This window comes from Octodon degus, unplaced genomic scaffold, assembly GCF_000260255.1.
Source record: "Octodon degus isolate 3935 unplaced genomic scaffold, OctDeg1.0 scaffold00002, whole genome shotgun sequence".
In the NCBI taxonomy this organism is placed as follows: domain Eukaryota; kingdom Metazoa; phylum Chordata; class Mammalia; order Rodentia; family Octodontidae; genus Octodon; species Octodon degus.
The window spans coordinates 24,550,674-24,574,310 of NW_004524578.1; the positions used below are offsets into that span (position 1 = coordinate 24,550,674).

The following is a 23,637-nucleotide window of genomic DNA, read 5'->3' on the forward strand; positions in this document are numbered from 1 at the left end:
TAGAGTTTATTTTTTTAATAACACAAATCACTTTAATATGCTCTGTTATTACACCAAAGTATATTTTATTTATTTATTTATTTATTTTTTGTGGAACCGGGGATTGAACTTAGGCCCTTGCACTTGCCAGGGAAGAGCTTATTCCACTGAGCCATCTCCCTGGCCCTAAAGTATCATATTTATCTTTTATGATCAATGTTGCCTTGTTAATCTTACTATCCTAGAGTAACTACAATATACCTCTTTGTCACATCACTCATTTTCAATAGTATTCATCACACTATACAGTAATTTTCTACCTCAATTATCTGTATCAGCAGTTCTTGTCATAAAAATATGTGGGTTCATGTCCAGAGAATAAATGAATGAGTAGGACAACTACACAGTTGTTAGAAAAAAAATACTAACACAGTCCAAAAACAGAACAAACATCAAACAAGAAGCCAAGGACCCTGGGCTTTATATTTGACCATTCATTAGCCTTATAACCTTGGGTAAAGTAACCAACATAAAATGATAGAACAAAGGTACGTCAATTTTCAAGTTTTACCCAGAAAGAATGAACTACCTGTTTATATAATATAGTAGATTTGCTTGTAAGATTCAGTACTAAACTTTGTGCTTAACATTAAAATATAACTATTTACCACTTTTTTTTTCGCAACAGCATTGTTAGGGTATCCTGTATAGAAACCTCATAAGTGTATTTTTTTTTTTTCTTTAAAATGTTTCCTGGGACTGGGGAGATAGCTCAGTTGAATAAGCCTGAGTTCAATCCCCGGCTCTGCAAAAAAACTCAAACAGACAACAAAAAACATAAATAAATAAAAATAAAAATGACATGTTTCCTACTGTAGCCAGGCATGGTCATGCACACCTATAATCTCAGTACTCAGGAGGCTCAGGTAGGAAAATCATGGTAAATTTGAGGCCAGCCTGAATTACATAGGGAAAATGGCTCAAAAAAGGAAGTTTCCTGCTATTTCAACTACTTTATTTTCTAATTTTATTGAGAAACAAATATTAATGAGACACTTTCCAAGTTGATTAACAGGACATTTTCAATAATTAATACATTACACATTGTTATCTTCTCAGTGGTCATCCACAGCACAAGAAGCACCCAGGACATCCCATCCAAACACTACACTACTACAAATCCTTCCTCTCACTGAACCAAGCGAAAGCAGCCGTACATCTATCCTAACTATTCTGTATATACAAATACAAAATGGTCCTTCCTTTGTATCCCCCCCTCTTCGGTTCAGTCCTGTCAGAAATGGGTAGTCTATTGGCATCTAAATATTATAGGTGCTTGAATTCAGCAAAACAATCCGACACAGTCCAGTAGTCCACAACAGTAGGGGGTTGTCCGCAGAAGTTGCTGACTAAAGCCTTCTACAGCTCAGCATATTTATATGGCTTTTCTTTACATACCTTGTTTTTATACTTTTCTGCTGGATGGTTAAGACCAAGATAAAGCAAGACCTATATAATAAGAAATATAACTTTTGTATCTGATAAGGTCAGTCAACTCCCCTCAGGATTTATCCTGTAACCCTGTACTGCACTTTGTAGATCCTTTGTCCATGTCAGCCATGAGGATGAGTCACGGCCAATGCTTGACCAGTTTGCTCTCTGTGGAAGCCTGAGAGAAAGTTTTCTCTCCATGTGACTCTCCTTGGGCACACTCTACATCATCAATCACATTCCTTTGTGGCTCCATAATCTCCTTGATCAGAAAATTCAGGGCACAACTGAGTTACATGATGTTACAGTACAGGTTCTCTTACGTCCTCAGTCTTCACTGACCTTGCAAGGCTAGAGCCAAAGTGTTGGCTGACCTTGCAGCCCCTCCTTTTCTCCAATTTTTGATCTGCAAACTTAGGTTGTTAAACCTCCAGAAGAGAAGCTTATTATTACCCTGCAACATATACAGTTCAGTTTACCCTATCTGTCTAAATAGCGAACATCTTAGGCATAACATGGAACAGGTATCTTCCATCAAGTATTGATATGTTGAAATTTAAGTCTTTACAGAATATTAAGAAAAAAATATTTAAAAAACAGGAATAAATACATATTTTTACACAGAAATTTAGAAATCTAATCATATACAGCATTGTAGCAGTACAGTCCTGTGACTTTTTTTCTTTTTCTTTTTTTTTTTCATTTATTACCCATTTTAAAAAAGAAAAACAAAAAACAAACAAACAAAAAAAAAACCCTTTACTTGTGAGACAGTATAGTAATAATTGCAATGTCATGACAAGAAGTATGTATTTAGAAGACCAGAATGACAGGCATTCCAAGCGTGACCCTTCTATTACACACTGCTATCTTCAGTGCAGCTGCTTGGTTCACAGGTATCAGCACACATAGGGTGAGAAACCTACCAATTGACTGCTAGCTTCAAAAACTTGATGTTTCTCAGAATCATTGCCTTGCCCATCTTGTACATACAAGTGTATGGCTTTGTCCCTGTGCTGTTTCCCAGCTTTGCTCCTTACCCTCTCCTATTTCAATTACTTTTTAAAAAATCTCTTTTATATTTAAGAAAAGTATCTATATTATTCTATTGCCTCATGCCAAACATTTTTTTTTTTTTTTTGTGGAACTGGGGATTGAACTGAGGCCCTTGCGCTTGCCAGGGAAGCACTTATTCCACTGAGCCATCTCCCCGGCCCTCAAACCTTTTTTTTTTTTTTTTTTTTTTTGAGATTGTACCTTGCTATTATTCAGGCTGGGGCCTCAACTCTAGCTGGCCCTGAGCTTGCAGTGAACCTCCTGTCTCAGCCTCCTTAAGTGCTGGGATCATGGATCCAAATCATATCTCTTTTCTTTTTTAATGTATTTAGTACAGGGTCTACAAGGTCTCACTACACAGATCAGACTCGTAGTGATCCTCCTGTTTTGAGACTCCAAAGTGCTGGGATTACAGGCATGTGCTACCATGCCCAGTCTCTTTCACTGTCTCAGTGTGTGCCAGGGACAGGGCTGGCATGGCACACTGGGGATACCTGGCCCCTGCATCTGCCTAAGCAGGTGCTTTAATCCCCTGAGCTATCTGGCTGGCCCCAAATCATGTATCTTTTTCTTTCTATATTTTTTTTTGGTTCCCCCCCCCCATATTTCTTAACACTAATACAAATTTTCTAGGCTCTCTCAAATATGTGGTACACAGACTGGGTGTGGTGGCACGTGCCTGTAATCCCAGCTCTTGGGAGGCTGAACCCAGGAGGATCACTATGAGTCCCATCTATGTAGTGAGACCCTGTACACCCTGTACTAAAAAAATAAAAAAAAAAAAAAAAAAAAAAAAAGAAATTCCACTCAAAATTATTTTGGGGGCTGGGGAGATAGCTCACTAGAATAAATGCTTGCCTAGCAAGCACAAGGTCCTGAGTTCAATCCCTGGTACCGCCAAAAACTAAAACAAACAAAAATAACCTCAAATACGTAGTACAAGGGACAGAAAACAAATTTAGGATAAAATCTGCCCCACAGGGAGAAGATAGCCCATCCTTGGTTTTATTTCACTTTTAAGAACAGTAGAACACAATTTTTTATCTTTCTCTGTTTTTTTTTTTTTTTTTTTTTTGACACAGGGTGGCTTTGAAGTCACTGTATAGCCCAGGCTGGTCTCAAACTCTAGGCAATCCTTCTGTCCAGCCTCCTGAATGCTGGGTTTATAGGTGTGCGCCACCACACTCAGCCATAATTTCATCTTATACTTTTTTGGGGGCCTGCCCCTTAGCTCAGTTCTTTAAGTGGCTGCTTCAACAAAGCAGTCAGGCTCAGGCTGCTGTGGTTCGATCCCCACAACTCAAGCCAGCCAAACATGCCTTGAAGGCATTTGGAGCAAAAACAAAAACAAAAAAAAAAATACCCACTTCTGTCATCTTATACTTTTTTATACCACAGCTCTCAGGGGTTAATAAATGTTTCCACATTTCAGTATCAACTGGCTCAGGAACACAACAATTATTTTAGGGCTTTTTAAGAATCCAGAGTTGGGCAGCAACAACAGGACACAAGAAGAAATCCAAGAACAGAAGTGCCCAAGGTTGTTGTTGGTATCATTTAGGTATAAAGCAAATCTGAAGGTATGAGACTACTTCTAGGAAGTGCCCACAGTCCTACAAGTTCAAATAATGACTTCGATTTTTGGGATGAAGTTTGGTTTCCTTTTTTTTTTTAACTTCAACAAAAATTTAAGTATTTAATCAGCTCATTTAAATAATAATAGCATGCTTTATTAACTACTTAAGTTTTCTTTTTTTAAAGAACTTTTCTTACCTGTAAGGGGTGGGATATCACGATTAACTGTTTCTTCTGCTTCTTCTAAACCATTATTTATCGATGGCCTCACTTGAACCGCTTGATTTGAGTAAGTGGCTCCATTAGTTGATGTAGTAGTACTGGTAGTGATCTCATCCACCTGTTCCATATCAAGTTGTTTTACTATCTCTTCAGCTTCCACAGCCTGTCCTGGTGAATCTGATCCTGATGTTCCTGAAATCATCATTTAGCACAAGATCATCACTTAAAAATTGTATTACTTAGGAAAAGTAAATGCAATTACCACTGTACAACTTATTTAAATGGGTAGTTCAAAGAAGAACAAAGTTGAGGATACTTTTTTCTCATTAAACTTTGTTTTAATGGGTCTCAAAATCCTGTGACAGATTTTTGGTCAAGCTGTCTCCATTAAAAAGTATTCATTTTTTCCTAGATTAAAAAAAGTACGAGAGGGCCTGGGAGATGGCTCAGTAGAATAAGTGCTTGCCTGGCAAGGGCCTGAGTTCAATCCCCAGTTCTGCCAAAAAAAAAAAAAAGTACGAGCTGGGGAGATAGCGCAAGATCCTGAGTTCAATCCCCAGTAAGTACGGGGGGTGGGTTGGGGGTGGGGGACTGATTTTAAAAACTGCCACACACACACTAAAAAAAAAATAAGTCCACAAAACATTCTCCTTTGCTCTGAAGGTTTTACAATGTGTTATCATTAACCAGTCTTTCACTATTAAACTTAAATGGCCAATTAGAAGAAACAGTTCTGAGATACTGGTGGTAGGTGACCACCATGCTGGGTTTGAGAACACCAGTTTCCAGTTGGCCTATAGGAATAGTACTAATACCACCAATACCATCAGTCTTCCGCCACTGATTAAGACTGGGGTGGCAGGTGTTAGGGATAATATTCATTTAGCCTTCTGAGCTTTCTGGGCAGACTTGGTGACCTTGCCAGCTCCAGCAGCCTTCCTGTCCATAGCTTTGATGACACCCACAGTAACTGTCTGTCTCATATTGCGAACAGCGAAATGACCTAGAAGTAGATAGTCAAGGAAGCTCTTGATACACATGGGCTTGCCTGGAACCATGTCAACAACTACCAGATTTCAAAAACTTGGGCCCATCTTCCAGCTTCTTATTAGACCAGTGATCAATCTTTTCTTTCACCTCAGCAAACTTGCAAGCAATGTGAGCCATGTGACAAGCCAGGACAGGAGCATAGCCAGCACTGATCTGGCCAGGATGGTTCAGGATAACCACCTGAGCAGTGAAACCAGCTGCTTTCATTGGTGGGTCCTTTTTGCTGTCACCAGTAACACTGCCACACCAGATATCTTTGACAGACAGGTTCTTGACACTGAAGCCCACATTGTCCCCAGAAGAGCTTCACCCAAAGCTTCATGGCGCATTTCAACAGACTTCAGTTGTGACGTTGACTAGAGCAAAGGTGACCACCATGCTGGGTTGGAGAACACTAGTCTCCAGTTGGCCCACAGGGATAGTACCAATACCACCAATTTTGTAGACATCCTGGAGGGGCAGCCGCAAAGGCTTGTCAGTTGGGCGAGTGGGTGGAAGGATGCAATCCAAAGCTTCAAGCAGTGTGGTTCCACTGGCATTGCCATCTCTACGAGTGACCTTCCATCCTTTGAACCAAGACATATTAGCACTTGGCTCCAGCATGTTGTCACCATTCCAACCAGAAATTGGCATAAAAGCTACAGAGTCAGAGTTTTAGTCAATTTTCTTATTGTAGGCGCTGACTTTCTTAACAATTTCCTTGTATGTATTTCGGCTGTAGGGTGGCTCTGTGGAATCCACTTTGTTAACACCAACAATTAGTTGTTTCACACCCAGTGTGTAAGCCAGAAGGGCATGCTCACGGGTCTGCCCGTTCTTGGAGATACCAGCTTTGAATTCACCAATGCCAGCAGCAACAATCAGACAGCACAGTCAGCCTGAGATGTGCCTAAAACGTTTTTGATGAAGTCTCTGTGTCCAGGGGCATCAATGATGGTCACATAATACTTACTGGTCTCAAATTTCCACAGGGAGATATCAATGGTGATACCACACTCACACTTGACTTTCAGCTTGTCCAAGACCCAGGCATACTTGAAGGAACCCTTCCCCATCTCAGTAGCTTCCTTCTTAAATTTTTCAACGGTTCTTTTGTAGATGCCACATTTGTAGATCGGATGGCTGGTAATGGTTAACTTGCCAGAGTCCATGTGTCCCATGACAATGGTATTAACATGAGTCTTTTCCTTTCCCCTGTTGGCTTTGACTTAGTGGTGGATTTCACCACACCTGTGCTCTCACAGCAAACTAATTATGAAAAAGTCCTCTTTCTTTTATTCTACATCTTATTTTCCCTGACTCAATAATACCAGGCTTTGAAATATGAGCACTTTATTATCTTTCTTAAATCTTTTTTTTTTTTTTAGCTTTATGTATTTGGTACAGGGTCTCACTACATAGCTCACACTTGCAGTAATCCTCCTGTTTCAGCCCCACCAGCACTGGGATTACAGGTGAGTGCTACCATGCCCAGTCTTGGTGCCTGCTAGCTGTGCCCAAGGCTGTACCAGGGATCAAACCTGGGTACTTGTGCTTGCCTCGGCAAGTGCATAGATCACTGAGCTATCTCCCCAGCCCCTGGCCCATGTTTCTTGAATTTTGTACTCCTGATTTTCATAATCTCTTTTCTCTTTCACATCCCACCTGTGGCAATTTGTCCATCTTACATTCTCTGATTCATTCTCTTTCATAGAATTACAATTAAAAGTCTCATATGAGGGCTGGCAAGATAACTCAGCCAGACTAAGTGCCTGCCTCGGTCATCCCCTTTCCCCCACATGCTGAGCCAAGACCAGAGCTAAGGGTGTGGTGGTCCATGCTGGGAAGGCTGAAAACAGGAGGATCACTACGAGTCTGAACTGCGTTCTGAGACCTGTGTTAAATATGTAAGCGGGGAAAAAAAAAAAAAAGTCTCATATGTATAAGTCTAATTGTCCCAGTCTCTGTAGGATATAATCTACACACTATTGCCAAATATAAAACATAAATCTATTTTCTTTCCTTTTTGTCACCAATTCTAATAAACTAGCATCTACTTCTATAAGATATTTATATATGTTCATATATGTCTAGGAGATATAGATAGGATCGAACAGTTAAAAGCAGTCTTTTGTTCTTTTTTGTTTCTCTTATAGGAATCTAGTCCTTTCAAGTGACAGTATGTATTACAGCATTTTCTCCTTTGAGACATCTTGATTTTACACTATGTTAGGTCTTATTTAAACTGCATTATTATTCAGAAACATACGATTAGAAGTAAAAAGACAAAAACGATTCAGTGAATAATTTTTAAAACTCAAATTATAGTCAATACTTGACTACATGAAAATGGCTATAACTTACCATTTTTATTTGCTGGTGAAAAAAAGTTGAAGACAGGAGAAAATATGGTCCCCAACAACGTTGTCCTTGGAGGACTGCCAGAGGAAGGATTATCTTCTAATTTCCCATTTTGTTTTACATGTTGATTTGTCATTTCATAACTACCAGCTTCTAAGAAAAACAAAAAGTTTGTGATCAACAAAATATTGACTTCTAAAAATTTGTTATAAATAGTCATTTTATAAATACCCCTAAAAATCACTTCATGAAAACTCATTAATGTTCAGAAGTGCTATTAAGAGATATGAAACAGCCAGTTCTGGTGGCACATGCCCGTAACCTCAGCAGTCACAGGTTGACACAGAAGACTGCTGTGAGTTTGAGGCAGCCCGGGCTTCATAGTGAATTCAAGGCCAGCCTGAACTACATAGCAAAACCCTGTTAAAAAAAACAAAAAAACCACCAAATAAACAAACAACAAAAACACATGGCCGACAAGCCCTTGATCGTGCTGAGCTAGTGATGGGAGTACAGGTGTGGTGGTACATGCCTGTAATCCCAGCACCAGGGAGGCAGAAAACAGCAGGATCATGAGTCTGAGCTGTGTAGTGAGACCCTGAACAAAAAAAAAAAAAAAAAAAAAAAAAAAAAAAAAAAGAGGGCCAGCAAGATAGCTCAGCAGACTAAGCACCAGCTTTGTCAAGGGCAGGGACCAGGGTTCTGTATGCTGTGCTGGCCCCATCCCCTGGATGCACTGAGCCAGTCCAGGTATGGTGGTGCATGCCCATAATCCCAGAGCTGGGGAAGCTAAAAACAGGAGGATCACTGAGTCTGAGCTGTGTAGTGAGACCCTACACCAAATACATATATGGAAAAAAATAAAAAAGAAAGAAATCATAAAATAAATCAATTCTAAATCATTTGATCTTATTGTATTTATAATAATTTATAAAGGCTAAATTTTCCCAAAGTACAATTACATTTAAAATCATTTAAAGTCTTCAAATCCATTACAAAATTCTTTGCAAGCCAGCATGTTTTGTTTTATTGGGTTTTCTTTCTTTTCTTTTTTTTTTTTTTTGGCAGAACTGGGGATTGAACTCAGGCCCTTGCGCTTGCCAGGCAAGCGTTCTACTGAGCCATCTCCCCACCCTGCAAGCATTTTACTAGTATCAAAAACATAAATGTAAGACTGTTTCTGTCTGCATATGGGGGTGCTGCCTCCTTCATAAAACTTCCCTTCACATCTACTTTTCATATATATATACTTAGTACAAGTTCTACAGGGTCTCACTACAGAGATCGGACTCCTAGTGATCCTCCTGTTTTCAGCCTCTCAAGTGCTGAGATTACAGGCTTTCACCACCACGCTCAATCTCAATTGCAGGGGGTGGGGGAGATCAAACCCTGGTCCCTGCATCTGCCTAAGCAGGGGCTTTAATCTGCTGAGCTATCTGGCCTGCCCTCCTTCACAGCTATTTTTAATGAATAAGAGCTATATGACTAGAGGAAACACAGCTCTACTGAAGAAGACAATATTATAGCAGAGTCAAAAATTACTTATGAGTTCCAAAGTAATATGAGAACCTTGTATGGTCAGAATTATAAAAGCACCTGATTTTAAAAACTGATTTCCAAACAATTACTTAGGAGGGTTGGGGATATCTCAGTGGTAGTGGATTCACCTAGTATGAGTGGGGCGTTGGGTTCAATCCCCAGCACCACCTCCTGCAAAACACAAACAAAAACATGCATGGACACTGAGGTGGATAAAATGAATAAACACTTATTTATAAGATTCTTGTAAGCAGAATAAAAAATTTTTGAGACAGGGTCTTGCTACATAGTTCAGGCTGGCCTTGAACTATGGAGATCCTCCTATCTCTGCCACGCCCAGTGTTGGGATTACAGGTCTGTGTCACCACACCTAGCATCTTTTTAGTAAAAAAATTCTTTTTTTTTTTTTTAGAAAATACAAATATAAAATCAACTGGGTGGCTACATTTCTTTCCTTTCTTGTTAGGTTTTTTTTTTTTTAGACAGGGATTTGCTAGCCTCAAACTTGCTTACGTAGCCTAGGCTGGCCATCAAGTCACAGAGCTCCTCCTGCCTCAGCCTCCCAAGTGCTGGGATTACAGGTGTGCACCACTACACCCAGCTTTGTTAAACCTTTTAGAACTTGTTTCTTTCTCTCTTTTATCTCCTATCTTGTCTCCTTACCCATCTTAGTCTCCTTTTGGACCTCACTAGTCACTTCAAATAATAAAAATGTTATTGTACTGATGAGAGGGACCCAACACACTGTTAATGCTGTCCTCTTGAAAACAGCTTTAATTAAAATATAACTCCATGCTCTAAAATGTTGTTCTTTATTATCTCTTTCTACTTGTCCTTAATGTTTTTCTTATTGTTAACTTTGAGAAGCTTCTCAGCTATTCAGTAAGTGCTAAAACCAGTTTATTTCATTTTATTTTTTGGCAGAGCTGGGGATTGAACTCAGGTCCTTGCGCTTGCCAGGGAAGCACTTATTCCATTGAGCCATCTCCCCTAAAACCAGTTTAATATTGACCCTTAGGCCTGATAATTTTTTGCTGTGATGGGCTGTACTATGCACTATAGGATGCTTGCTAGCAACCTTACTTCTATTTGCTAGATGCTTATATAACCCTGCTCTATAGGGTGTGTCAACTATAAAGGTCTCCAGGTATTATTAGTAAGTATCCTACAGGAACAAAACCACTTCTAGTTGAGAACTACTGGATTAAATGACCTAAGTACTGTACCTTTTTAGCCCTAAAATAGCATGATCCAGAAGCAAGTTTTTGTACATATCTCAAATTAAGTTACAATTATTACTTCTCTAAGAAGTGCAACTGTTAGAGGTTAAAAAAAAATGTTGATCCATATACCGGCGTGTGTGCTCTAGAAACTGAACCCAAGGCTCCATGAATTCTAGGCAAATAAATGCTCTACCACTGAGCTATGTAACTATAGCCCAATCTATTTATACTATTATGCCAAATAGTGTCTCTTTATTCTAATTCAAAGTATAAATCTTTTGGAAGACAAATTTTTATTTCACTCATGCTACTAATACTGAATATAAAAGATTATAAAAATAAGGCAAAAATTGCTAAAGCAGATTTTTTTTAAAACAGGTAAAAAGCATGTCAATGAGATCTCTGCTTCACCTAAGTAAAACAGTAAACAAACCTCCATTTACTTGACTTTTCCGTCTTACTCGAGATATCTGTTTGTTAGGCTTTTCTCCTGCTCTTGGTGTTGATGTGATCAAATTATTATCTATATCACGTTCAATCCTACTTCGTTTCGAAGGATTTTCTCTCTCTTCCTTAAGATATAAGAGGACAAAAAAAAAAAAAAAAAACCACTGAGCACATTTATTCTTCCTTGTATGTTACATTGTTTTAAATGATAAAATATGGTATATTTTCTCTTTCAGATCCTGAAGAAACAAAGTGCCATTAATATCAAAGAGTATAAATTTAAAAAAGAAAAACAGGAAAATTTTGTTTTAAAAATATCAACGAAGTAACAACATACCACAATTTTGACATCCTATGATTCAGATTCTTTGTGAAGCTCCCCTAAAATTTCCGAACTATAATTGTACAATGTGCTCTAAATTTTTAGTCAATTTTCCCTTACTGTTATAACTGTTCTTAGGAAAACATTTTCTTGAGTACTAAGGATACAAGAAGGCATCTCAGTGACACTAAACTGCCAAAAAACAGGGCCTGCCAATTGCCACACCTCCACTGCCTCAATTATTTAAACACCCACATTAACACTTAGGATTCAAAGCTCTATTTGTTGCCCTATTTTGGGCAGGTTGACATGACCAGCCAATACTATTCTTGGAGTGTTACCGACTAAAACAATATAGTTCCAACCATTAGCCTGATTTAGTTTTCTTTATTTTGTTTGTTTTACAGTGCTGGGGACTGAATCCGGGGCCTCACACTTTCTAGGCAAGCACTTTATAATTAAGTTATACCACTCATTTCTCCATTTACACAGCTATTTTTCTCATTTGCAAAATTTTCTATTCATCTATTGCCTGAGTCTTTTTCTTATACTATTATAATATTCCCCTATAATTCCTTGATTTAGGGAGACTACCTGAAACACACTGAAAAGAACTACAATTTCTTTTTATATGTATATACATATATTTATTTTTTTATTGAGAAATTAATATGAATAAAAGTTTCACAGCTGATTAATAAGACAGTTTTGATAGTCAATACACTGTACATTGTTATCTTCTTAGTGGTTATCCATAGTACAAGAAGCAGACAGGATATTCTGTCCAAACACTGTTGTTTTTGTTTTTTTTCAAACACTGTTAGTACACCTCTTTCTTCTCATTGAATTAAGCGAAAGTAGCTGTAGATTTATCCTATTTTGTATATATAAATAAAAAATGATCTTTCCTTTGTATCCTTTTTATTTTTTTATTTTTTGTCCTGTCAGAGGTGAATAATATATTGGCATCTAAATATTATAGGTGTTTGAATTCAACTAAACAATCTAACACTGTCTAGCAGTCTATAATATTAGTGGGTTATCTTCAGAAGTTATTGACTTGAGCCTTTTACAGCTCATTGTATTAATATAGATTTACTTTATATACCTCATTTTTTTTTTTGCGGAACTGGGGATTGAACTCAGATCCTTGCATTTGCCAGTCAAGCGCTTATTCTACTGAGCCATCTCCCCGGCCCTATATACCTCATTTTTATACTTTTCTGCTGGATGGTTAAGACCAAGATATAACAAGACCTATATACCAAGAAATGTAACTTTTGTATCTGTACATTTTCAAATATGTAATTCTACGTGATTTATATACATCAGCATTATTTAGCTGCCATAAACTTTACAAAATTTTTGTATTTGATGATTTTACCCAAGCAAATAATACAATATACTATCACACATTTCTGAAAGGTTGAATATTATATTATTTTTTAAATAAACAATGATATTGTAGATGGCAAAATTACATTCTTAAAGTCTTTTTTTGTTTTTGTACCAGGGATCGAGCTCATGACCTTGCGCTTGCCAGGCAGGCGCATATGCCACTGAGCTATATCCCCAGCCCAATGGCAAAATTATAAAATAAGATGTTCTTGCAAAACGCATTCCATATACACTTATACTTTTGCACAGCAATTCATTTAATTTTAGGCTGCTCCAACAAAATAAGATAGTTCTACTGTACAAAATGTTTCAGTCATCTACAACAAAATTTTTACTGTTTAATATTTCCTTGCATTTCAAAATGGTGAGCAGGAAGTTTCACACTTAAAACATGGGATTTCCATTACTAGAAAAGATAGGGTCCCCTTCTCCCTGCTTTTCTTTTTTGGTACCAGGAATCAAACTTAGGACCTCACATTGGCCAGGCAGGCACTGTGCCACAGAGCTACATCCCTGGCCCAAAGGCTCTCTTTATAAAGTCGTTCAAAAGCAAAGACAACAAAGCTTAAATTTAAGCTTAAAATTCCAGCTTCCCCTGAAAGAAGTTTCTTAGTATAGCTCCCCTAAACATTCATTCCTGAAAATCTACATTCTACAACACTAAAAGTACCAAGTCTTAGGGAAAAAATGAGTTCCAAAAAAGAGAATGTTAGAGCAGATTACTTAATACTCCTGTAACTCTGTAAGTAATGGCACTAATAAAAACAATGACTGGGACCTCCAGAAATTACTTAAGCAACTCTTGACAGGCAGGTAAAAGTAGTTGGACTGTTACCTCAGAGCATAAGAAAGGTATCAAAAAAAAAATGAGGTAGAAATAAGGACTTAAAAAGACCTCAATGGTGGAGATTTAAATAAGCAGCACTTATTTAAGTTAAAATGGACAGCCGTGTGTGGTGGCACATTCCTCTAATCCTAGCACTCTAAAGTCTGAGATAACAGACTCACTTCAAGTTTGAGACCAGCCTGGGCTACACAGTGAGTTCATGGCCATCCTGAAACATGAGATATCGCAAAGAAACAAAACAAAAAGCCATAAAAGGAAATGCAAAGCCATATTGGAAGAATTTCTGCTAGGCTCTACCTCTCAGGGAAGGGAGCCTCTACTGCAGATTATGACTCTTAGTAAGAAAAGAAAAAGGAAAACAGGAGGAGGAGGAGGAAGAAGAGGAGGAACAGGAGGAAGAGGAAGAAGAGAAGAAAATGAAATACAAGTTAAGGGGCATTTGCCTGTGCAGCAGCTGAACTGAATATTTCTTCTTGATGAAATATAAAGTCAAACTCCTATTATTCAGAATCCTCTAGTCTAGAGAAAATCATGCACAAATCAACATAACATACTCATACTGTTATTTTCCTATTTTAACAACAGTGCATAAATTCATACTGTGGAGGTACCACATAGGACTGACTTTGATGTGGTTATCTGAGAACACATTCAAAACTGACAATCTTACTCTTCAGAATAAAACACTGAAATGTTCAATACCAAAAGGTAACATATTCAATACTGAAAGATAACATGTTTAAGATTTCAATACTGAAAGGTAACAAACATATTCCCAAATCTCCATCTTTCTTATACATTCAACTAGCCATGCAGTGCATAAGACATTTCAATGATAGCATACATTAACAGTGGTTCAATAAGATAATGGAGCCAAAAATTCCTATTGTTGAGTGATGTCAAAGGTTAATGCTCCTTTTCTGTCTATGCTACTTTAAACAAACCTACTAAGCTGCCAGTCACATCAAAGTATAGTGCATACAGTTATGCACTTTACATAAGACTTGATAATGATAATAATGAAAAATAGACTTTTTGGTGTTGTTGCTATTTTCAAGACAGGGTCTTACCATATAGTCCAGGTTGGCCTCAAACTTGCTATGTAGCCAGGTGGGCTTGAATTCCTGATACTCTTGCCTCAACTTCCCATACTTGGATTACAGAAGTGTGCCACCATGCCCAGCTGTGAAAATACTACTTAAGTTATCCAGTGTGTGATATTTTATTATAGCAACCCTAGCAAAAGAATATATACTCCTCTTACTCATAAGTGAAAAACTTACGTTTTGATTGCCTAAATATTTTCATACTTAATTTATGGCAAAATTAGGAAGACAGTACAGATGGAACCTGGTTGGTCATATAAAAATAGAAACTGGGGATAGTGACACACATGTAATGCCAGCACTTCGAGGGTTGAGGCAGTAGAATCAGAAGTTCAATTCCCATGTGGGAAACTTAGCATGGTGGGTCCTGTCTCAAAATAAAAATAAAAGAGGGCAGAAGATGTAGCTCAGTGTGAATCCCCTGGATTCAATACCCAGTAAAGCAATGCAATGAAGCAAGCAAGCAGTACAGCAAGGACACAAGTAATCATGTAATCTTAGATATTATAATAGCAAAAGAAAGCAAATAAAATAGGCTAAGAAAGTAGGCAAGGAAGTTTCTAAAAACCAGGCTAGATCTTTCAAGTCTACTCACAGAGCCATATAAATCCCAAAGAAAAGGAAAAGTATCAAGGAAACCAAAGGTGATAGCATATAGAGATAGATAAATAAATTGCATTTGAAAAGGACACTAATGGGGCCAGGGAGATGGTGCTTGCTTGGCAAGTGCAAGGGCCTGAGTTCAATCCCCAGTTCCGCCAAAAAAAAAAAAAAGAAAGGACACTAATAAAAAATAAAGAGTATCATCTAGTCAAAAGGATTAAAGACAGTAAAGAGGTATACACAAAATACCACAAAAATTCCTATAAAAAGAACAAACTGCAAGTTTTGCCCTGACAGAATACAAATAAGTAACAAAACAGGACAGTATAAGAACCAATTCTTACTGACTTTCAACAAGAATAATTTCCACATGAGTTACTGTCCCTACACTAATTAATTAAAGGCAGCATGTATCTAGTCACTTTGGAGACAGAATGGTAAAGGAGAACTAGCATAGATATTGGAATTCAATTTACTTGACTTTAAGATACCAGGGCCAGATGAGGTAGGCACACCAATAATTCCTACATTTTGAGAGGCCAGGGAAGAAGGATTACAAGTTTGAGCCCAGCCTGGGCAATTTAGCAAGAATCTGTCTTAAAATAAAAAATTGAAGGGGCTGAGAATGAAGCCCTGGGTGTGCAGGCCCTGGGCTCAACCCCTAGCATTTAAAAAAAAAAAAAAAAAAAAAAAAATTCTAGTATTACTAATTGCTAGAGATGCTGCAGTACATAATAACTGCAGCATCCCTAGTGTATACACTAGAGATGTATATACACATCATATATACATGTATATAATAATACATCATAGTGTATGCTCTGTGCTAGGTATAGTGGCACATGGCTGTAATCTCAGCACTTGAGAGGGTGAGGCAGGAAGAGTTTCATGAGTTCAAAGCCAATCTGAACTGTCTTCAAAAAAAATGTATGCTCTGAAAGCAGGGCAACTGGGTTCCATTCTTGCCACTTAAGGCACAGTTTCCTCATCTGTAATATAGCAATGATAGGGTTTGACTTGTTTCTGAGGCTTAAATAAATCAGATTTAAAAACACACAGAACAGTGCTCTTGGCATATAGGAACTGTCCCAAAAGTTTTGTTCTGTTTTTTTCCTGGCAAGGATACTTTATTAATAATTACTATTACTTATAACATAAGTTCACTATCTTAAGTTTTTTTCTCTCCCATAGAATATCAAAAGTAGGTTGTAAGGATTAAGGAAATGCTAGATATAAACATCTCAGTTATCAGCTGTAAACTCTTTTTACAAGTTCTGGGAAACCAAGCATGGTGGTGCTTGCCTGTAATCCCAGCATTCAGGAAGTTGAGACAGGAAAATCTCTGCAAGTTCACAATCAGCCTAGGTGCTACAAAAGTGAGCATAAGGCCACCCAGAATTGCACTGCAAGACCCTGTCTTAAAAAAAAAAAAAATTCGGGGGGGGGGGACTATTTAAGATGCATATATAAGTAAGCATCATATATTTTAGAATATAAGAAGATGATTTATGATGATGTAGATAAAACAGCAATATTAATTGGGTGCCATTACAAATCATAAATAGCAAGCTGAACTTTTTACTTTCTTTTTTTTGGTGGAACTTGGGATTGAACTCAGGACCTTGCGCTTGCCAGCCAAGCACTTTATTCTACTGAGCTATCTCCCCAGCCCCAAACTTTTTACTTTTAATAAGGATCACTAGACTGGAACAAGAACCAATGTACCCTGATTTCAGCGAGGCCTTTAAATATAGTACTAATTTCCATAACTTTATAGAATATAACAAAGAAATCTAAGTTGAAGTACTAAATGACTGTAGCTATAGGAAAAAGTTAAGACATTAATTTGCAAATAGTTTTCATTCCACTATCTTACTTAACATCCGTAAGTAAACAAGCATTAATACCTCTTGAGTAAAAACATTTTTTTTTTTAATATTTATTTATTTATTTATTTATTTTGTGTGTGTGTGGCCAGCTCAGTCCACCAGGGGGCGGGCTGGCTGGCATGTGGTGCTGGGGGATTGAACTGTGGTCCCTGTGCTTTGCGTAGCTTAGCTTGTTCTAAGTAGATGCTTTAGACCACTGAGCCATCTCACCAGCCCAGTAAAAACATTTTTTGAAAAAAATTTTGATAGAAAGATCCTGAGTGTTTAAGTCCACATAAGAAAAGTTTGTTGACCGATGACTGAACAATTATTTAGGAAAAAACACAACATTAACAGAGGTCAGAGGAAATAATGTGAGTATAAGTCATAAGACACAGCAAAAGCTTACCAAGATGTTTAGACATATATATCACTGATACCATAAAATCTAGAAATATTAAAGGTAGATAATGACTGGGGTTTTGCACAGGCACATTTAAGGAAACATAGCATCTGACTTCTACTGAAAGAATAATATATAAGAGGAAATAGCACATGTCTTCTAGAGAAAGAATACTGTAAGAATATATATGAAAAAATAGAGTAATTATAAATTACTACTATGAGTAACAAATATAGTTATGTAGGAGAATGAGATAATAAATAGTAACCTTCTCCACCAACAGAAGCTGATGAAAACCTATTAGGCATTTAAAGAGATGGGAATTCATGTTTCTGCAATAAATCTGATCAAGACAAGACAAATTTATGCAAAGAAACAAAATTAACAAAAAATCATAGACAAAAAAGCATCAAGGCCAGGAGTGGTAGTGTACTCTGTAACCTTAGCACTCTCAAGGCTGAGGCAGGAGGATTGATTTGAGATTGAGGCAAGCCTAGGCTACACAATGAGTTCAAGACCAGCCTGAACTACACAGCAAGATCTTGTCTCAAAATACAAACAAACAAACAAAAAAACCCAAACAACATAAAAACAACACCAAATCCTACATAAACATAGAATATATCAAAATCTTGATCATGGTTCCAAGTTACTAACTTTTACTAATTAATTATAAGAAAATCTACCACTTAAGTCAGTATTAATTTTTCTGCCTCTCAAATAATAAACTTGTTTGTGTTCATTCTTTCTTTAAATAATGTTTTGTTTTAAGTAATACATTTCACTTTACAAATAGTATTACAACACTGGTAGACAAAAGAAATCACCTTTCTAAACAGATAGCAAATAAATAATCATTAACAGGAAATTTTAAAATGTAAGAAAATGCAAGTTAAAAAACTTTAAACTTCAAGTGAAACAAAAACATGGAAACATTTTCTTTTGCTCTCCATTAGTTCAGTAAGATAATGTTCATCTTGAATCTCCATTAAATATTTTCCATGTGATAATCCTAAAGGTAAAATAACACTAAAATGCAGACATCCCCTTTCAAGGGATTTATCAGTATTAGCTGTTACCTATACATGCCTAGAGAATACAACCTAAATCTTGTTTTTTGTTTTTTTTTGTTTTGTTTTTTTTTTTTTTTTTACAAAAATGTAAGTATGAAGACAAGACAAGACAAGACAAGACAAGACTACCTTGGGTGTGCTTCCTTTAATGAATTTTTTAATTGAAGACAATAAGCCGGTCTCATTTTTCGGTGGTTTCTCTCCTCGTGCAGGCAGGCTATCATCAATCTCTGAATATTTCCTTTTTGCTCTGGCAGTGCGTTGTATTTGGATTGGATTTGATTGCTGAGAAGCTTTTCGTGTTCTCAGCCTCATTTTTTATGGGTGCCACATGTAAAACTAAGAGAAAAAATAAAAAGCTTATTAAAATTCAACTCAGTGTACACCAATGTACCCAGTTTATATGATAAAAATATGCTGATCTAAAAAACGTTGGTCTTTAAGCAGATTGAAATAAACAAAAAAGGGAACATTTTAAGTTAAATGCTTTATACTTTTTACTATCCTAAGTTATCTTAACAATCTCCACATTATTACATCTTTTTTTTCCCCCCGGAACCAGGGATTGAACTCAGGCCCTTGAGCTTGCCAGAAAAGCGCTTATTCTACTGAGCCATCTCCACGGCCCCTTATTACATCTTATTATTTAAAGCAAAAATCCAAAGTGTATCCATAGTCTTTCTACAACATTATGCTGCCTGTACTACCCATGCCAACATTATCACTTTTTAATAACTCATTTATTTGACTCTACAAATTTATTGAGCAGTTAACCACAATTGGAGCCTTGAGCTACAAAAAGTAGTGAACAAGGTTGGGAAAGATTTTGCATTTAACTTAAAACATGATAGCAAAAACTATCATTCAATGAATCAAATTCATAGATACAATTCCAACAAACAATCATGTAAGTATAACAAGAATGGTTGAACTATTTTGAGAGATTCCAATCTTATTACACCTAAAGACACTTTAAAAACTGAATTAAGTGATGTACGGTGGTGTATACCTGTAACCCTGGTGTCTAGGAGGCTGAGTCACGAGGGTATCAAGTTTGAGTTGGAGGTTAGCCTGAGCTCTATAGAGCAAGATCAACGTCAACTTGGATTACACAATGAGATCTGCCCCCCCACCTCAAAAAAAGTCGGGTATGGTGGTGCATGTGCACCCCTGTAATACCAGAACTCAGGAGGCTGAGACAGGAGAATCACTATGAGTTTGAGGCCAGTCTTGGCTACAAAGTGAAACCCTGTCTCAAAAAGATAAACTATATTAATGGGCTGGGGACGTGGCTCAGTGGTAGAGAACTTTCCTCACATGTGTGAAGCTCTGAGTTCAATCCCCTGTGCAGTCTAAAACAAACAAAAAAACATGGATTTATATGTGGGGAAAAAAATGAGGCTATCTACTTAAACCCTCATTTTGTAGATAACAAAATTAACGGCTGCAAGACTGCTACAACATGTAGAAAATTAAGGACATACCTTGCATTATAATCTGTGAAACAAAATACAAAGATTAAGAAATTTAAATACTAATACAACTTTTGTTATACCTAAACTGTCATCATATAACTACCCTTTTCTCACTTATTTCTTTTTTCTCTTTTTGTAATCTTTAACAGGATCTTGCTATGCAGCTCAGACTCATAATGATCCTCCTATCTCAGTCTTCCTGAATGCTGGGATTAACTGGGGATGGAACTGGGTCCTTGTGCTTGCCAGGAAGGGGCTTAGACCGCCAAGCTATCTCCTCAGCCCCTTTTTTACTTATATAAAGAGTATATATTTAGACCTCTGTATTTGCAAGTTTAACCAATCATGGACAGAAAATACTGAAAAACACCCCATCTACCAAACACAGACTTTTCTGTTACCATAATTCCCCCTACAGTATAATGACAATGCTAAAAAAAGAAAAGAATGGAAGCTTGGATAAATAAAATGAACATTAAAAAAACCCAGCATTTTCATTACATTAGATATTGCACATTATTTAGAGAAGACTTAAAGAATAAAGAAGGGTGTATAAAGGATATTTGCAAATACACTGCTATTTTATATAAGGGACTCAAGTATCCACGCATTCTGGTGTCCAGAGTGGTACTGAAAACAATGCTGTCCCATAAAGCATGGACTGTATCACCTTTTCATTGTGAGGTTCAAAATGAATAAAGGAAGACAAGAAAGCTACTCACAGAAATGAATGTATTCACAGAAAAGTATAACTCCAAGAAAGCCTCTAAACTTCTGAAAGTACAGAAATTCCTGGCAAAGTTAAAAATCTTTTTTTTTTCATGCACCTACATTATATGAATGGCAATGGAATGCCCATCTCTAATAAAACTAAACAAAAAAGGGGGATATAAATAAAGGACCATTTTGTATTGGAAAAAAATATATATATATATATTTGTATATACAAAAGTTAGCAAGATGTACAGTTACTTTCTCTTAGTTCAATGAGAAGAAAGTTTTGAACTAGTAGTGTTTAGACAAGATATCATGTCTGCATCTTGTACCATGAATACTACAGACAACAATATGCAATATATTAATTATTGTAACTGTCCTACTAACCTGTTTTGAAACTGTCTCATTGCTTCTTTCTCAATAAAATACAAAAAAGTAAATAAGTAAATCTTTTTTCCCCAATCTTTGCCCTTGCCCCAGTGCTATGTAGCAAAACATGAGCTTCACATACCCTAGGCAAGCACTTTCCCATTGAGTTACATCTCCACACCCCACATGAACAATCTTAACTGATCAGTTAGGAATCCTCCAAAGTTAGGCTTTTATTAAGTCAAATAATAGGAAAAAAACAATGTTTTAAACAGAGACGCTACATAAACTGTCTACTTCAACAAAAACTGCCAGCTAGAGATTGTTGAGTTTTGATAGTTCATATGTTGACATCTGATTAGCAATCTGAGGCAGAGCCTCTGTGAAGTAATGGCGGTGCCCTAGGATTAGCACATATAAAATAGGCCCTAGAGAAAGCCAAATATGCTGCCATATGTCTGTCATCCCAGCTACTTGGGAGACTGAGGTAGGTCAATAGTGACCTTGAGGTCAACCATGACAAAATACTAAGACATTACCTCAAAACAAAACAAACACCTCTTTCCAGCATCTCCTACCATGTGAGATTACAGTGAGAAGACAGCCATTTAGGAGGAAGTAGACCTTCACCATACATCAAATCTGCCTTGACCTTCACCTTGGACTTCAATGCCTACAAAACTAGAGAAACAAATTTCTGTTGTCTATATGTCACCCACATAGTTAACGGTATTTTTGTTATAGCAGCTGGAATTGATTAAGATACCTCAAACTCAAAAGACTGACCACAAAAGTTCCAAAATACCTTTCCGAACAACTGTCTCCTTAAATAAATAATTCCCAGTTTTAAACGGCTCGGCTATCTCTTTAATTTACCTGCCCTTTCCCCTAAAGAATATGTAAACTTATAAAGTGGCTTATAATTCAAGGCATCTATTAATGACTTGGTCCTATTTGTAGCATACACATTTTATCCAAATTCCTTTCTTCTTAGGTACAGAATTCCATAGAAAAGGAAATCTGGGGGAGGCGGCCAGGGAACTAGCTCAGTGGCATAAATGCCTGCCTTACAAGCACAAGAGTCTGAGTTCAATCTCGAGGGGGGTGGGAGGGGAGAACAGGAGGAGGAAGGAAAGAAAGAAGGAAGGAAGGAAGGAAGGAAGGAAGGAAGGAAGGAAGGAAGGAAGGAAGGAAGGAAGAAAATTTTTATATAGCAGGCACATAGGAAAAACTTTTTTTGTCATTTTGTTGTTGTTTTTCCTCTAGTACTGTGAACTGAATCCAAAGCCCCATGCATGCCAGGCAAGAGCTCTGCCACTAAGCCACATCCCCAGTCCTTTTTATTTTGAGATTAGGTCTTGTTCAATTACTCATATTAGCCTCAAACTTTCAATTATTCCTCTGCCTCCTGACAAGCTAGAATTACAAGCATGCACCATCATGCCCAGCTATTTTTAATCAATTTCTATACGTTCACTTTGAAGACTCCCTTAAAAAACAAACAAACAAAAAAAAAAACTCCCTTTAAAAATCACATACAAGTAAGCCTACTTTAAACCCAGAATCATTAAATGGAAATCATAAAAAATTATGGAACAATATATTGAAGAGATATAGGTCTTAAAAGACTAAAGAAAACAGTAGGCGTACTGGCTCATTCCTATAATACCTGCACTTGGGAACCTGAGAACCAGTTTAAATTCAATCTGAGCAATTTATTTAGTGAGATTCTGTCTCAAAATTTTAAAAAAGAGGGCTGGGGATATAGCTTAGTGGTGTAAATGCCTGCCTGGCAAGCACAAGCTCCTGAGTTTGATCCCCAGTACTGCAAATAAATAAACAAATAAATAAATAAATAAATAAAAATTTTAAAAAGATACCAGGGATATAACTCATTGTAAAGGCCCTGGATTCAATCCAGTACTTGGCAGAGGGGGCAGCGACATTAACTTATTTTCTTCCTTGCTGCTGGGGAGATGGCTCAGTGGAATAAGCGCTTCCCTGGCAAGCACAAGGACCTGAGTTCAATCCTTGGTTCTGCCAAAAAAAAAAAGGGCTGGGGAGATGGCTCCACAGAATAAGCACTTCCCTGACAAGCATAAGGGCCTGAGTTCAATCCCTGGTTCCGGAAAAATAACAACCACCAAAAAAAACCCCACAAACCTTGGCACTCACAGTTTGCAGAAGTTGCAGTTTGCTGACTCCAAGGCCGGGTGGCATAGCAGAGGAGCAGTCCAGGGCAGGGTGGGGTAGACAGGAAGCAGCAAGCAATGAGACTGCTTTCCCTCTTTCCCTCTTTCCCTTTGTATTCCATCTAAGCTGCAAGCTTACTGGTTGGTGCCTCCCACACTTAGGGTGGGTCTCCCCCTTATCCACATCCAGAACTATGCTAAACCAGTTGGTCAGCCTATTGAGTTATCACACACCCTTAATCCATATTCACACACCATAGAGCCAGCCACTACTAAAAAGCGCTACCTATGAGCTCATGAGACTTTGGGGGAGGGGGAGCATCTAGATACAAGCCATAACAG

General features: G+C 37.4%; 1 protein-coding gene across 3 annotated transcripts in view; it reads right to left on the reverse strand.

Moving 5' to 3' along the window:
• Positions 1–23,637, reverse strand: part of Ctdspl2 (CTD small phosphatase like 2) — a 91,906-nt gene that overhangs the window by 30,576 nt on the left and 37,693 nt on the right. For 2 of the 3 annotated variants that reach the window (XM_004623347.3, XM_023710903.1), the window contains exons 2-5: positions 18,672–18,881; positions 10,909–11,047; positions 7,717–7,866; positions 4,300–4,515 (exon numbers count right to left, since the gene is read on the reverse strand). In XM_004623347.3, the coding sequence (XP_004623404.1) occupies positions 4,300–4,515; positions 7,717–7,866; positions 10,909–11,047; positions 18,672–18,857 (691 nt within the window). In that variant the 5' untranslated portion in view covers positions 18,858–18,881. The remainder of the gene's footprint in view (positions 1–4,299; positions 4,516–7,716; positions 7,867–10,908; positions 11,048–18,671; positions 18,882–23,637) is intronic. The other variant, XM_012514042.2, reaches the window with a different exon arrangement.